The following is a 15,860-nucleotide window of genomic DNA, read 5'->3' on the forward strand; positions in this document are numbered from 1 at the left end:
TGATTGGCAGTGGGTTGAGGAAAAATGGGTATTTGTAAATAGCAAAAAATGGCTCAACTCAACAATTTTTAAAAGTTAAGAAACAGAGCATAAAACATATTCAATTTCTATATTATGCCTTTCTCTTCCTAGATGTCTCTCCCTTTCTATCTTTTGGGAAATAAAGGATCCCAAGGCAGAAAGAGAGAGAGAAAGAGAGAAATAGAAAGAGAAAGAGGAAGAGAAAGAGAAAAAGAAAGGCATGTCGGGTAAGAGAGGGAATGCAGCATCTCCCTGTGGCCGCCCCTTTGCTCCTTCATACTTTCAGAGTTTCCTGTTTGATCTTATCCTTCTCAGTCACACTGGGGCATGATGAGGCAGTGACAGCAGGTAGAGACCCCAGAGGAGGCTACCCAGACTTGGGGCTCACCTCCCATCCTATTCATGAGCATGAACCACAGCCTACGCTCTAGGACTAAGAATTGAGGTTCAGATTTGATACCCTCTTGACTGTAGAAAACACGTTTTTCAGGCAGGTGGTGAATTTCACAGAGGACCAAATGCATCCTTTGGCGCAGATGGGCCCTTCTTTCTGACACGTCAGAAACGTGTGTTGTTTCCATGCACTTTCTTGGGACATCTCCTGTTAGCTACCGTGAGAGATGTCTGAGTACCTGAAAAGGCTAGGCTGATTCATCTTATAATGGGTTACATGAAGGCAAAGAAAAGTAAACGGCACGTACTACAGTAGGAATCAGACACTATCTTGTTCCCTAAGTATTCCAAGCAGAACCCCACCTCCTCTGCATCTTTGGTCCTGTATAGACCAAAGAAATTCCCTTCTTTTGATGGGAGCTGTCAGAGACTTCCAAGGGAGCCATTAACAAAACCAAAATAGAGGCAATCTCCAAGAGTATGGATTCCATTTAGAGGGCTTTCAAATGGCATATGGGAGCCCCCTGAAGAAAATAAGCATATTGAAGGCACAAGCACATTACTCCAGCAGGACTGTAATGAAATTGGTTCAAAGGCTGCCTTTCAACTAAATCTCTTCAGCTCAATTTCAAAACCATTCAGCTCTTCCTAGGACAGTGAAACATTCAAAACTAGAAAGTATGGAGTTTAGTTAAAAACAAACAAACAAACGAAATAAAAACTAGAGCCAGCCTTGGCTTGGCTTTCTGGAAATAAAACCAGGACATTGCCACATCTCTGGAAATGGGTGTTGAGTCTAGTTAATCAAGAGTCCATTGATCTGGGGACTCTGCTGCATGTCAGTGGGTTTTCAGAGATGAACACACACATCCCTGGGGAGACAGAACTTGCAAAGTAATGCATATGATATAGGTGCTGAGTACGATGGTGGGGGTGCAGGAGTGGGTACAAAGTGCTGAGAGACTGAAGGTAGGGGTGGTCGTGTCCAAAGAGGTAACATGAGCTGGGCCTTGATAAAAGCATACAGTGTTCCAAGCTAAAATGGAAGGAGTGAGATTTCTAGGCATAAACGAAAATTTGCTAAAGCCATTGAAGTTATGGATGTCATCAGTTTCAGCAAGGAAATGTCTGAAAAAGGAGAGTGATGAGAAATGAGACTGGTATGATAGGTATGGGTCATGAAGAACCTTTCACTCCTAAGTGAGAAGGTTGGAGTTTATCTTGAGAGCACTGGGGATCTACAGAAAGTTTTGTCCGGAGGAGCATCGTAGCAAAGTCTGCATTTTAGAAAAATCTACCCTGACAGCTGCTTTTGAGCACAAACTAGCAGGAAAGAGCCTAAGAGGGAAAAGTTCAGTCCAGGTGTGAGAGCTGTAGTTGAAGAGGAAGGTCCGAGGTGTATGTCTTTTTGTGTTTTACTGTTTAAGTAGAAATTCAGAGACAGCTATGAGGCCAGGCAGCCCCAACCTGGAGAGATTGGGCAGCTCAGGGCTGAGAATACGGAGTAGGAAGGAGGAGAGGTGTGTCAGTGCTGTCGCTGCCTCCAGTTTGCTGCTGTGTGTCCTGTAGTTACATCTGCTCAGCCTGGCTGCCCATTTATGTGGAGACTTGCTCAGGGAGGAGGCAGTTGGGCATGGCAGAAATAGCGTGGGCTTTGCAATCCAGCACTCCCAGGTTTTAACCTGGGGTCCTGTATTTAATAAGTATGTGCCATTGAGTGATGCATTTTATTTCTCTGTAAAATAGGGATAAGAACATCTATTCCACGAGGCGGCAGTAAGGATTATGTAAAATTAGGTTTGTGATGCAGCCAAATTGGATTCAGAATGGGCACTCGATCCATCCTGGAAGGATGGTGACAGGGACTCCCTCAAATTTGGCACATGCCTGCCCCCTTCCCCTTGGGAACCCCAGGGAGCCCCAGATCAGTCTCAGTGGCATGAGGAAACAGGTGGTGGCTTTAGAAGTCAGTATGTGGGGTGACTATCTCCTTGGGTGTTTGAGAGAGGCTCAGAGAAGGACAGTGATATTGAAGGAATTAAGCTGCACTTAAAATGGGCCAAGTCTGTTAGGGTGTAGTTCCATTTCCTGTCCCCAGCCCTGCCAGCCTGCCAGAGCGGGTTGTTAGAGGTGCTGTGGGTATAACGTACAAGAGCAAGAAGCCCCTCTGCTCTCATTTCTGGACCTCACAGTATTCTCTGTGATTTGCTCTCTCTGGGAGGGGGTTTGAACTGTGTGAAAGCCTCAGGAAGTGGCAGAAAGGCAATGCCTGGGAAACAGCAGTGTGCGTTGTCGTGGATATTAATTTTCATTTCAATATGGGCTCCCGTGAAATCTTGACTTCTGAATAAGCTCCATTGATCATAAAGGGTGATTGTGGAATATCCGTTGGGCTATTGGCATCAGAAAATACATCCCCAAACTATCTGCTCCTAAACCACAGAGAAGAACTCACAAAAAGGAAATGGGGTCTTAGAAGTCTAACCAGTCTTGTTTCCAGGAAAGTTATTAAGAATCTGGATAGTATTGATAGTTTGCACAAACACGGCTTTTTTTTTCTTTCTTTCTAATTCTTTCTTTTCTTCTTCCTCTGCCTCTATGTGAAAAACTAGGTGGTGAGGTGGGGCAGGAAATGGTTTCTTTCAGATCACTCTCCCTCCCTGCAGTAAAAGGGAATTCCCCACAGTTGTGGTTGTCAAATGTTTTTAGGTTCCTGTTCATTTACCCTTTGGCCAGTGCCACGTCCCTGACATCGGAGTCATGGAAAAGCTCTGTGTCTGATAGGATACCAATGAGGTGATATCTAGTTGCAATTAATTATGATTAATAAATAAGAAGCCCCCTAATAGAAAATTTCGTGTAGAATGACCATTTTATAAGTATCCATTCATTCAGTAAATAGTCAAGGCCTTCTATATTCAGGTATGATGTCAGTCTCTCGGGATGCAAAAATGAGCAATGCATGAATGCTGCTGTCAGGAAAGGTATAGCTTATGAGGAAGTCATATGATTGTGATGTAATGAACTCAATGTACGGTGGTGAGTGCTCACGTCCTTAAAAGGGACAGATTGAGTGCAGGGGAAGTCCAGAGGACTGCTAAGTTTTGGGGGGTGAAGAAATGTGGAGGTGTTGGTCATGAATGGCTTCCCAAGGATTTGGCATGTACACATAGAAGGAGGACATTCCAGATCAACGTCCTCCTTCACCTTTGGGGGGAAAGCGAGTATGGTGGAGTTGGCATTACATATGCTTTAAATCGCACAGACGCGTATCATCTCAATAGTAAGAAGAGAAACATGACGAGTGCAGACTGTTATACTCAATGACTGACTATATGTCCTGCAGTGAGCATGAGCGTGAGTCCGCTGTGGGTCCTGGTCTCTCTGCTTCTGGTGCTGAGAGCTGCACTTTGGGGAAATTTAAAGGATTTTTAGAGGGAAACAATGGTTCTATGTGATGTTTATCTTATGGCCTAGTATTATGACCTAACCTCAGAATAAAATTTCCCCTATAATTAAAAGGGAAAGCAGACTGGAAAGGCAGGTTTGGACCAGATAGATGGTGGAGGGACTCTTGAGTGCCCAGATGCCATTTTCCTCATCACTGCGCTAAAAGAATGTTCCCCATGGCTTTGTTTTCCTTACTCCAGACTTCTGTCAGGTGAGAAACTTGACTCCTTTCTTTTCTGCCGATAGTCTTTTTCCTGGCCTGATTAGAACATGAATTCTAAAAATTGAGAAAGAGGAAAGAAGGCAGAACCAGGGGCAGAAAGCCATGAAGCAGTGACCTGGCAAGACCAAGCAGGCCCTGATCCTGCCCACTCCTGTCTTCCCCGAGTTCCCCCACTCACCCTAAATGGTTACCTGGTTACCCTGGTTTTGTATCATGTATAGCCATCAGCTACATTGCAAGGAAAATTAAGTGTAAAATTGGTGGGGCAACATAGTGTTCTTAAAAGGTAGGGCAGGGGTGGAGAGGTTGTCATGGGGTTTGGAGATTAGTGATCCGAGTTCAAGTCCAACTTGCCACTTTGGGCAAGTTTCTTACCCTCTTGGAATCTGTTTTCTCATTTTTCACAGGGATAATGATGTCTACTGCAGGTTTCTTGTAAAGATGGAATGAGCTAATGTGTACTTTACAGAAAAGAATATTAGACAAACCTTCATTATTATTATCCTGAATGTTATGTGTCTTAATTTCAGGAAAAGCTAGCTGTTCCCCTCTCTCGGAATCCATAAAAAATGTTCATGCATCCCTACAATTGCATATATACATATTAAGTAATTTCTTTGTGCTTTTCTTTGCAACTAGACTGTGGGTTTCTTAAGGGCAGGGAGAGTCTTTTCATCTTTATAATTATTTTAGCATTTAAAGGTGTCTGCCACATGGCAAATATTGGTTGAATGAATGAGTTAATTGTGACTATCAGAAAGTCTCCCAAATTAGGAAACTCTGAGTTAATTATTTTCAGCCCACCGCTTTGTTATTAGAAAATAGACTAAATTCCTGAGAACTACCTTATTTCAATTCATATTAATTCAGAAATATTAATTGAGCATCTACTATGTGCCAGGCATATAATCCCTTACCCTTGGAGAGTTTGTGCTCTCACTGGGGGAGACACTGACTTGTCGCTTCCTGATTGGTGTGTGCTCAGTGCCTCTGGGACTGCCCATCAGTAAAGGATGTTACACAGCACATGAGAACTAGTAGTGGCCTGACTTCCCAGAGCAGGAAGTCCTGTTTGTTGGTGTGTGAGCTATACACACCTCTCTCCCCAGGAGCCCTCTTCTGCTCCCCTTTGGCCGGACCTGTGTTATTGTTGTCACTGGGTTGGCCTGTGCCCTGAGACCTGCTCAGAAAGAGCTGCTTTTCCTCCCTGGAGCTCCTGATGGTCCCATAATCCCTTTCTTCACCCTGGGCTCCTTGCCATTAGGAAGAGGAGTTGAGGTTTCTTATGTGCGCCTAAAAGGCAGAACTGGGAACTGGAGAAAGGCAAAACTTAGCTCAATATAAGAAAAACTTTCCAACAGACAGAACTGTTTGAAATTGGAATAAGCGGCCATGGGGAGTGAGTTCCCGTCTTGGGGAGTGAGGTTTACAAACAGAGACTAGATGAACACTAGGTGTAGACTGGGTCAGGAGTCTTCCGGGGACTAGGAGTGACCAGAGCAGACGTCTCCAGCTTATGTGCATGCACATCACTGGGCATCTTGTTACATTGTAGATTCTAATTAAGTCGCTCTTGGGCAGGGCCTGAAAGTCTGCATTTCTAACAAGCTCCCAGGTCATGTTATGCTGCTGGTCCGGGGCCCACACTTGAGTAGCAAGGGACAAGGGAACCTATTGGTCACTAGGAGCCCGTCAAATTAATAACAGCTTCCATTTAAAAATATGTGGTGTCAGGCACTGTGCCAAGGGCTCTATGTGCGCTCTGTTATTTAACGTTGGTTAGTAAATAAATTTGAAAGGACTTGGGATGCATTGCAGCAGAGATGGGAAGCAGAGAGACCAGTCAAAAGCTATTAAAAAAATGTGGGTAACAGATTAAGACCTGGTCCAGAGGCAGTGAGATTGAGAGGAGGAGATAGACGGAAGGACATCACAGCGATAATAACCAGAGTTCTTGCAGTGGATTAAATATGATGGGCTGGGGGGGGGGTGCCGAGAGGGGACGAATAGTTAAGAGATGATTATGAGAGTGATGGGGAGGATTGTGGAATCATTCATAGGCCAGCTCAGAGAAGTGGCAGATTTGAAGGGGCAGTTAACAAGTTGAGTATGGGATACAGAGGATACTTACTAATATCTAAATATTACTATATGCTAGGTTTTGTTCCAAATAATTCACATATATTAATTCATTTAATTCTCACAATAACCCATGAGGCAGGTTTGAGCCCTATTTTACAAATGTGGACACAGACCCAGAGTCTCCCAGCTAATAAGTGGCAGAGGTAGGCTTTTATATCCTGGAAATCTGGTTCCAAAGCGTCTGATGTGGTAGGTTTTTGAGCTTATAAAGTTCTTGACGGTTGCTAGCTTCTTAATAACTTGACTCTGAGCAACCTACACATTTAGTATTCATTGAATCCTATTCTACAGGTCTTTGACCCTCCATTTACATATTCGTTTAACAAATATTTATTGGGTGTCTCCTATGTAGCAGGCTTGGTGCTGGAGATACAATGGTGAGCAAAGACAGCCCAGGCCCCCATGGAGCTTACGTTTAAAGGAGGAGGCAGGCGATAGTCACACAAGCATCTGTGTTCAACCTGTTATATGCTTCAAAGAGAAAAAAGAGAGTGCTATAGGGGAACATCATCTAGACTGGGAGTAAAAAGAGAAGAGTTTCCTGGAAGAAATAGTTGATCTGTGATTTAAGGATGAGTAGGTCTTAAGGAAGCGAAGAGGGAAAAACACGAGCGCAGACCTAAATAGCTCTATTACGTCACTGAATTCTCCCCTCCCTCTTCCCTCCCTTTCTCTTTCCTTCCCTCTCGCATCTCAAGCCCCAGACGCTCTGTCTTCCCTGCCTCCCTTCCTGTCTCTCTTAGCAGAGGTGTCCATGGCTTGGATAGCTAAAATCCACAGGAATCCAACAGCATCTTTAGATACTCACACCATGCGGGTTAGGAGTGTGATCTGTTGTCTGTTTTGTTCACGGCTCTGAACCTCAGTGGCTATAACGCTGCTTGGCACAGAATAGGTACTCAATAAATATTTGTTGAAAGAAGTAATGAATCAATTAGTTAATTAGGTACACAAAAACTGGGAGGAAGTTACAGGGAGGCTGAGATCATCTCAGGATGAGGAGGCACATTCTAGCGTAATGTTCAGGGCCACCTGGTATCATAGAAATGTCTCTATAGACTTGGAGTGAAAGAAATTAACCACTTGTTAACTTGGACCAGGGGTTAGTCACTTAACATTCTGAGCCTTAGCTTTCTTATCTATTTAATAAAGATCATCTTTGTCTTGCCTAATTCAAAGAGTACTTGGGAGGATATGATAAAATAATCTAGGTAAAAGAGTGTAATAGAAAGTGCTTTTAAATATTATCAGGGTGAAATACTGAACTCCCACGTAGTGAACTGGACTCTGGTTGCTGGTGTCTGGCATTCTCTGTGGTATCTTGTAGTGGAAAGTCTTGTCTTAGGTGGGAGTTTGAACTAAATGACTCAGACTCTTACAACTCATATAGACTATGATTATGACACATAAATCCATGACTTAACCATTACTTAACCATTTCTATAACTTGTATTTTAAAGTTATAAATACGTAAAGCTGAGTGAAAATACAGAAGTACTGGATAAAAATGATGCTGATCAAAATGCAAGAAATACCGAGAAGCTTGTTTTGTTTAATGGTGGACAAAGATCTTAAACCAAAATCTGTGTGTAATTCTCTAGGAAGGGGGAAAATCCAAATATCTAATTTCCCCCAGAAATTTATGAACTCTCTGAATATCAGCTCTGCAGCCATGTTTACCAAGCTGCAACAAGAAAGGACATCCCGTAAACAAAAATGTCAGTGATTGGAGTGGTGTGGAATTTCAAATTACTAGGAAGCTCCTACACACTTAGTGACTCCCTAGTGATCTGGAAATCTTGCTGGCTTCTGGCAATAGTTTACATGGAGACTGAATTTTATCTCAGCCGCTTTTACAAAGCAAAGAAGCCACAAATCCAGTAGCTGTTCAAAACAACAAAGAAGGTGTCTTTGGCTTCTAACAGGAGCGTCTCTGAATTCCTCAAGGAATTCCAGGCCTAGGGTTGATCCAGCTGGCAGGAGGTATCGATCTCCACTTGAATTCACTGAATAAATAATGGTTGCCATAGTTATTGAGCAGTCACAACTGGTTGGAGAGCAGGGAAAAACTCTGAGGCACCTTTTGTGAGTTTGGCCATGAGAAAGTCTGGTTACGAGGTTCCATAATCAACCCCCTCCCGAAATCTGGCCAACACATGGCTCAGTTTCTTTATCCTGATAATGAATATGGGATTTTGAATATAATGCAAGACAGGAGGCACTGAAAGAAAGGGAAAGATTAAGTCAATGGACTGTATTTTGTTCTGGGAAAAGCATCCCTCCTTGGGTTATGAACTAATTTAATATATCTCAGTATTAATAGAATGAATGTATTATCAGCAAGACAACTGAGCATGTTACAGCTACCAGAGGCTTCACAAAGGACCAAATCCTTGTTTTTCTATTTTAACATTGTTTATTACACAAATAGCATTAACCTGGAAATTTTAAAAGAAAGGAGTTATCGGACATTCTCATAAATATTTTCACTTTTCTTTTATCCTTCTCTATATGCAGAAATAATTTTTGCATAGATACAATCATGCCTAGATACTATTTTATATTCTATTCTCTATTTAATATGATGTTATATATTTTTCCATTTTGCTTCATAGCCTTAGTATTTGTCCTTTCTGATATCTACAGAATCTTCCATTATGTGTATGTACCATTTAACAGTTTCCCTATTCTTCCACCTTTTATCTTTCCCCAGTTTTTAAAATAGATAATGCTATCCCAAATGTCTTTATGCATAGTTTTACTCTTCTGTTGAATTTTTCCTTTAGATAAATTCCCAAGAGTGGGATGACTTGGTCAGAGGCTATGAGCATTTCATGGCTCTCGAAATTTCCTGCCAAATTTGCAGTCTGCTTTTCTTTTTGCTTTCATAGTCAGGACACCACTGCAGGCTGGATTACTCTTAAAGTTCACTCTTGGGTGCTTCTTCTGAGACTGAAACAAGAGGACTGTGTATTTAGTAAAAACAAAGCACAGAGGACAGATTTGCATCTGGATTGATTAGCTAATAGTTTCCTGCGGAAAGCAAAATCATACATTCAAAGCTTGGGAATTGGGGGGCTTCTTTGTCTTTTGTTTGGCCCTGCAGTTACCCACCACTTGCCATGGGTCAGGCATTCTCTCAGGTGCTGACTGTACTGGGCGTGTTGACAGCTGACAGAACAGTTCATGTATCATCTTAGTTGAGCTTCACAATTTCCTCTGGAGGTGGGGTTTTACAATTGTACTTTTTCTTTTGATTTATTGTATAATACTTAAGACACATGGAAAGGAAAGAAGAATACAACAAAGACGTGCAGATCTACCACCCTGTAATCCCCATTCTCCTAGCCTAGGAGGACATTGAGCCTTAGAGAGATTAGATCACACCACTAGTAAGCGACAGAACCAAAACTGGAACCTGGGTCTGTCTGATTCTAAGCCCGGTGCCCTTTCTCTATATTATGCTGTGCTGAGAGGAGATGTCTATGAATTACAATCCACTGAAATGCTGCTGGCAATACTCATGGTTGTACTTTAATAATAACACATCAGACCTGGAAGGGCCCTTAGAGGTCATTAAATCCAACCTTGTCCTTTTAGGATGGGACCTAGAGAAGGAAAAACTCACCCAAGCCATACACAACTAGCCCAGCTGGAGAAGAATGCAGATCTGATTCTTGGGTCTCCTTGTATTTACTGCAAGAAAAGAAAAACATGTCTTGGATAGGTGCTTGGATTTTCTGGTGACTTTTCCTTTAAGGAAATAACTTTCCTAACAAAAATATTCCCAACTAAAAAAATAAATTAATGTGGGGAAAATTAGAAACTAAAACGTGATTTCCCATTGGATGGATGTCTTCCATCTTTCAAGAATTATTATTTTACATGTACATGTAATGAGAGATGAAAACTTTGACTGAGATAACTGGGGCCAAAGTCTTCTCTCAGGAAAGATGCTCTGATATCTACATGCTGAGGGAGAGCAAAGTAATTGGTACCGGATGTCAGGCTCCTTTCTCATTACAGGGAGATGCAACGTTGCTCTGGGTTGATGCCAGAATCTGCCTCAGAAGACTGGGTTCAAATCCCAGCTTTTAGCAGCTGTATGACTTTGGGAAAATCACTTGTATCTTATACATCAAATAAGAGATCATCATATTTGCCATGGGGATCATTTTATATCTTGTGTTACAAAAATAAGATACTGGTATTTATGTCTGGCTACCTTAGAAAATGCCTGCACTGCCTCCTGCTGCCCCCCCCCCCCTTTTCTTTGACTTGGCCATCTCCACAGCTGGAGGACATGTGTATTTTGAACGGACTGTCAGGTATAGGTCAAGAGGTGTTTCAAGGGGGGTGGGGGGGAGGAAATACAAGGAAAAGAAAAGCCGGACCCTTCTCAATGCTGGTGGGCATGAAAACATGAGTGTGCTTTGTATTGGGTCTTGCGGGGCAGCCCCGATTAGCAGATGGCACTTCTAGCCACCACGTAAGTCTGACAAGATGGGAACATTAATTCGTTGGCCTGGATGTGATGCTAGTCACTCTGAGAAAGAGTTACCTCCTGCCACAGCTTTTGTAAGACCTCAACAAGATAATATGGACGCTGTCATGCATTCAGTGTGGCTACATGCCGGAAACTGCATGCTGCCTCTGTGTCAATCACCTAGGCGGGTCTTCCCAGAAATCCGGAATTGGGTATGTTATTATCTTCATTGTATAAGGAAACGGGGGCTCAGAACTTAAGGGAAGAAATGTAGGGACTTACTCCAGGGCACACAGCGAGTGACAGACTAGGATTCAGACCCTAGTGCTGTTTGATACCAAAGGGCTTGAAGTACCACTAAGAGGAGGGCACTTTGATTGTAAAATGCAGAACAGGATACGGCTTTGATTAGGGGGTTCCACATTTCTTAAAGTGTTAATGGCCTCCTAAATGTGCCCTCTTCTATCCCTCTGCAGAACGACATGGGTTAAAAGAACCAAAGAGAGTGGAGGAGCTATGCAACAAGATCAGAAGCAGCTTGAAAGACCACCAGAGTAAGGGACAGGCTTTGGAGCCCCCCGAGCCCAAGGTCCTGGGCGCCCTGGTCGAACTGCGCAAGATCTGCACCTTGGGCCTGCAGCGCATCTTCTACCTGAAGCTGGAAGACCTGGTGTCTCCACCGTCTGTCATCGACAAGCTCTTCCTGGACACCCTGCCTTTCTGAGCGGGAGCTGCCTGGCCTGCCGGCGCCCACTTGCTAAGCAGCAGACTGACGCGTCTGGACAGCTACCGGTCCTGTCCTTCCTTAAGAGGAAAAGCAGCTCCTGAGAAAAAGACTTTTGGTTTTGGTTTCTTTCTTTCTGGCACTTTTCCTTACAACCTAAAGCCAGAACACTCGCAGAGTATTGTGTTGGGGTTGTGTTTTATATTTAGTCTTTGGGGTTGGGGTGGGGGTGTTCTAGCTCATGAGGGTTTTCTAAGAAATTGCTAACAAAGCACTTTTGGATGATGCTATCCCAGCAGGGGGAAAAAAAGGATAATATAACTGGGGATACAATTATAGTTGCTTTGTATTTAAAAACAAGAACAGCCAAGGGTTGTTCGCCAGGGTAGGATGCGTCTTAAGATGACCCCTTTAGAATATACTTCCTGTATCAAGGGTACGTATGTGGTGCAAACAAGGCAGAAATTCCCTCTTCTTAATTTCTTTCTTCCTTTATTTTAACAAATGGTGAAAGATGGAGGATGACCTATAAATCAGACATAGTAAAATGATAATGGCTGTTCGCTTCCATATACAAGTGCAATTTTTAAAGTGCTGTCTTACTAAGTCTTGTTTATGAACTCTCTTTTATTTTATATAGAAGTAAAGAGGAGGCAGTCATATTAGCCAATGACACACGCTACTTTCCTAGCAGAGGCTTTGTCCACCTGCTCTATAGACCTTTCTGAGGTATGGTCCGTCCAAGATGTCAGGCCATTCTTAAAGGATCCAGATCCCTGCCCTGACTGTCCAGCTGTCCCAAAGGGGGCTCAGATTGTACAATGGATTGCATACAACTGTTTTGGTTGCATCGTATAGACCAGACAGAGTTCCCCAAACTCGCTTTAGTTGTAGCAACTGACTGAGACGTTCATTCAGAAGCCTAGGAGTGTTCAGTGAGTCTCAAGTATTTGATCCGTAGATAAGAACATGCAAATAAGTAGGAGGAACTGGATCATACAGGGTAAACACCAGGGGTAATAAGGTTTTTAAAAATATATATAATTTAATTTTTGTTATTGGTTAAAGAGACAATTTTGGAGAGCAAGCAAGTCTTATTTTTAAAAAAACTAGTATGAATGTGAGTACTAGAAAGGATTAGTGGGCTGCGTTTCAACATTCCGTGTTCGTACTCCCTTTTGTATGTTTATACTGTTAATGCCATATTACTACGAGATGATTTGTTGCATAGTGTCTTTATTTGTATAAACATTTGTATGCACGTTATATTGTAATAGCTTTGCCTGTATTTATTGCAAGACCATCAGCTCCTGGAAGCTGAGTTACAGAGTACTTAAATGGGGTGTTCACAGTGACTTGGATACACCAATTAGAAATTAAATAAGCAAATATATATATAAATATAGCAGGTTACATATATATTTATAATGTGTCTTTTTATTAACCATTTGTACAATAAATGTTACTTCCCATGCGGTTATTTTATGGTTCATTTGCAGTGACTTTTAAGGCAGTACTGTTTAGCACTTTGATATTAAAATTTTGCTTATGTTTTGCTAAATTCAAATAATGTTTGAAGATTTTTAGGTCTAAAAGTCTTTATATTATATATTCTGTATCAAGTCAAAATATCTTTGGCCATTTTGCTAAGAAACAAACTTTGAATGTCAAACTGATGTCACAGTAGTTTTTGTTAGCTTTAAATCATTTTCAGTTAGTCTTTTTAAAGGAAAAATAACAAAACTATGCTGTTTATATTGTCATTAAATTATACAATCAAACAAATGCCAAATGAATTGCCTAACTGCTGCAAAGGATAACCCAGATAGCAAATCATATGTGTTTTTTTCCAAGAGTCATTCTGATATTTGATCATGTATTATGTTTGTGAGCTTTTATGGAAGATTATTATTTTTATATCAAGATGATAGGATCTGAAATGTTAGGATCTTGGAACGTTAGACTTGGAAGGGGCCTGACTTGTCAACTAGTTTACCCTACTTCCCTTGAAATTCACAGAGGAAAAAACTGCGGCCCAGTGCAAGGTAAAGAGTTACCCAAGGTCAAACAGCTAATACCAGAATCAAAACTAGGACCTAATTCTCCTTTCCATAGTCTTTTTACTCGACTTGCTGCATCTATAGGAAAAGAGGCTTTTAAAAATAACCACTAATACTTACATTTTACCTGATGATAACCATGAGTAAAGTAGTACTTTTGCATTAATTTTTTGAGCTTATGTGCAAACATAATAAACATTATTAAATATCAGGAAAGCTAACATTTCATACAAGGTAGCTTCAGACCAAATTCAAATTGAATTTGCATAAATTAGAAGCACTGTGCGTACATAACCCTTTTGTGCACCGTTAGTATTGGAAAGTCAATCCTTGTTTTTTTGTCATGTCTGCAAAAGAAAAAAGAAAACAGAAAAACAGAGCCCCAGAGAAATGCTGTTCCTTTTCATTTTGACACCCTGCAGATTTAAGCAAAAGACTCTTTAGCCGTGATGTCGACTGGCTGGACGGAATGAAGAAGGTTTTTAGTTATAGGTCCAGATACTAGTGTTGAAAATAAAGATGATAACCAGTGTTCTTCTGTCTTCCATAGTTATTACAACTATGAGGGCCTCCCAAGTCATCTATCAACTCAACTCTTTTTTTTTTTTTTTTGGTCTTACTATTGACACACAAGTTTATATAGAGTGGATGACCAAACCAGCTCAGAAGAGGACAGCAAGAATTAAAGCAGGTGATTCTTCCCATGTGGGAGAGCTCTCTTAGTATGAACATGCCTTCTGCGGGCAGAAATCAGGAATCCACCAGCTGTTAATGGAGAGTGCCTTGCTTTTATTTCAGACAGCAGAGTTTTCCAGAGTTTCTCTGCTCCTCAAACAGCATTGCTCTTTAGTGTGTGTTAACCTGTGGTATGAAAGAAATGCTCTTGTACATTAACAATGTAAATTTAAATGATTAAATTAAATTACATTTTATCAATGGCTACTGGTGTGTTGAATAGGCATGCTTCATTTAACAGTATTCTCTTAATCATTTATATAACGTTTGCTGTGAACTCTTACACACGTCCCCAAATGGATTTTTTTAAAAAGGCTTACTAATGCTGAAAAATTAATAGGCATTCCAATTGGAAATATATTTAAACCTCACTGATTGGGAAAAAGGACATTTTAAATTCAATAAACATTTATTGATTACTTCCTGTGGGCAAAACACTGTTGGGTGATTTGAGGAGATACAAATGCACAGTGTGTGAAACTGTTTTTCTTCCAACTATATACAACTTAAATGGAACTAACAATTTGTTGACTAAATGTATTCTTCAAGCGTATGAAGGATTTATTTCTATATCAAGATGGTGTGATACCAATTGTTTGTGAACCAGAATTTACAAGAATCAGGGTTAGAGTTCTCAAAGATTGATCAGTACTCTGCCTTTTTGCTGAAGTCATTACTACTATATTGCTTAGAAACCCCTCTCTGTGGGCACTGCCAATGCAACTTTTATTCAATTCTACCCCAAATACCATATACTGGGTTAGTACAAATATGTTTGTGTGTGTGTTGATGGTTCAAAAAAAGAAATGTGGAGATCTCATGATTTACTTCATCAGTTCGTACATGAAGTATTTTCTGTGAAGCTAAATGCCATATGTGGTCTAAAAGCCAACTCCTTCTTCCTGCTTCTCAGCAGTACTTTCATTTCCTCAGTGGTAAAATATGATTAGTAAGAAAAAAGTGAGAGAGATAGTGAAGCACCATCTTGCACATGAGTACAAATACAGGTACTTGGCCAAAAAAGGAAGGAAGGAAGGGAGGAAGGAATGGAGGGAGTGGGGGAAAGGAGACTTCTCTGGGGACACTAAGGGCAAGAGTCTGGTTTAAATGGGCAGGGAGGCAGGAAGGTCAGCGCTCAACAAGGGGAACTTGGCCTGTAGTTGAATTTCCATAAGTTAAGTGCACAGAGATAACACAAAAAGCTAACTGTTGAGTTTTAAACAAAAATTTTGTTAAAGTACACAAAGTTGACCATCTTAACCATTTTTAAGTGTATGGTTCAGTGATGTCAAGTACATTCATGTTGTTTAGCCAGGCTTCAGAACTTGCCATTTTGCAGAACACATGACTACAGGTCTTTGTGAGAGCACGTTTCATTTCTCTATAGAATAAATGCTAGGAGTGGAATCGCTGTGTAGGTTTCACTTTATAAAAAGCTGCCCAGCCTTTTTATATAGAATTAGAATATTTAGCCAGGAACATGCATGCTCAGGATAAACATGATTCTCAGACGTCCTTGCAGCTAGGGGTGGACTGGGCAACATGTTCTGGTCCGTGGGACAGAAGTGACAGTGTTCTGGTTATTATGTCCTATATGCCACTCTCTACTTCCAGATGGCATTTGAC

General features: G+C 41.3%; 1 protein-coding gene across 3 annotated transcripts in view; it reads left to right on the forward strand.

The window, feature by feature from the left end:
• NR4A3 (nuclear receptor subfamily 4 group A member 3) overlaps positions 1–14,441 on the forward strand; it is a 38,961-nt gene extending 24,520 nt beyond the window's left edge. For all 3 annotated transcript variants that reach the window (XM_019729222.2, XM_074330767.1, XM_074330766.1), the window contains exon 8: positions 11,192–14,441. In XM_019729222.2, the coding sequence (XP_019584781.2) occupies positions 11,192–11,439 (248 nt within the window). In that variant the 3' untranslated portion in view covers positions 11,440–14,441. The remainder of the gene's footprint in view (positions 1–11,191) is intronic.
• Positions 14,442–15,860: the final 1,419 nt, after the last annotated feature.

This window comes from Rhinolophus sinicus, linkage group LG04 (assembly GCF_036562045.2).
Source record: "Rhinolophus sinicus isolate RSC01 linkage group LG04, ASM3656204v1, whole genome shotgun sequence".
NCBI lineage: Eukaryota > Metazoa > Chordata > Mammalia > Chiroptera > Rhinolophidae > Rhinolophus > Rhinolophus sinicus.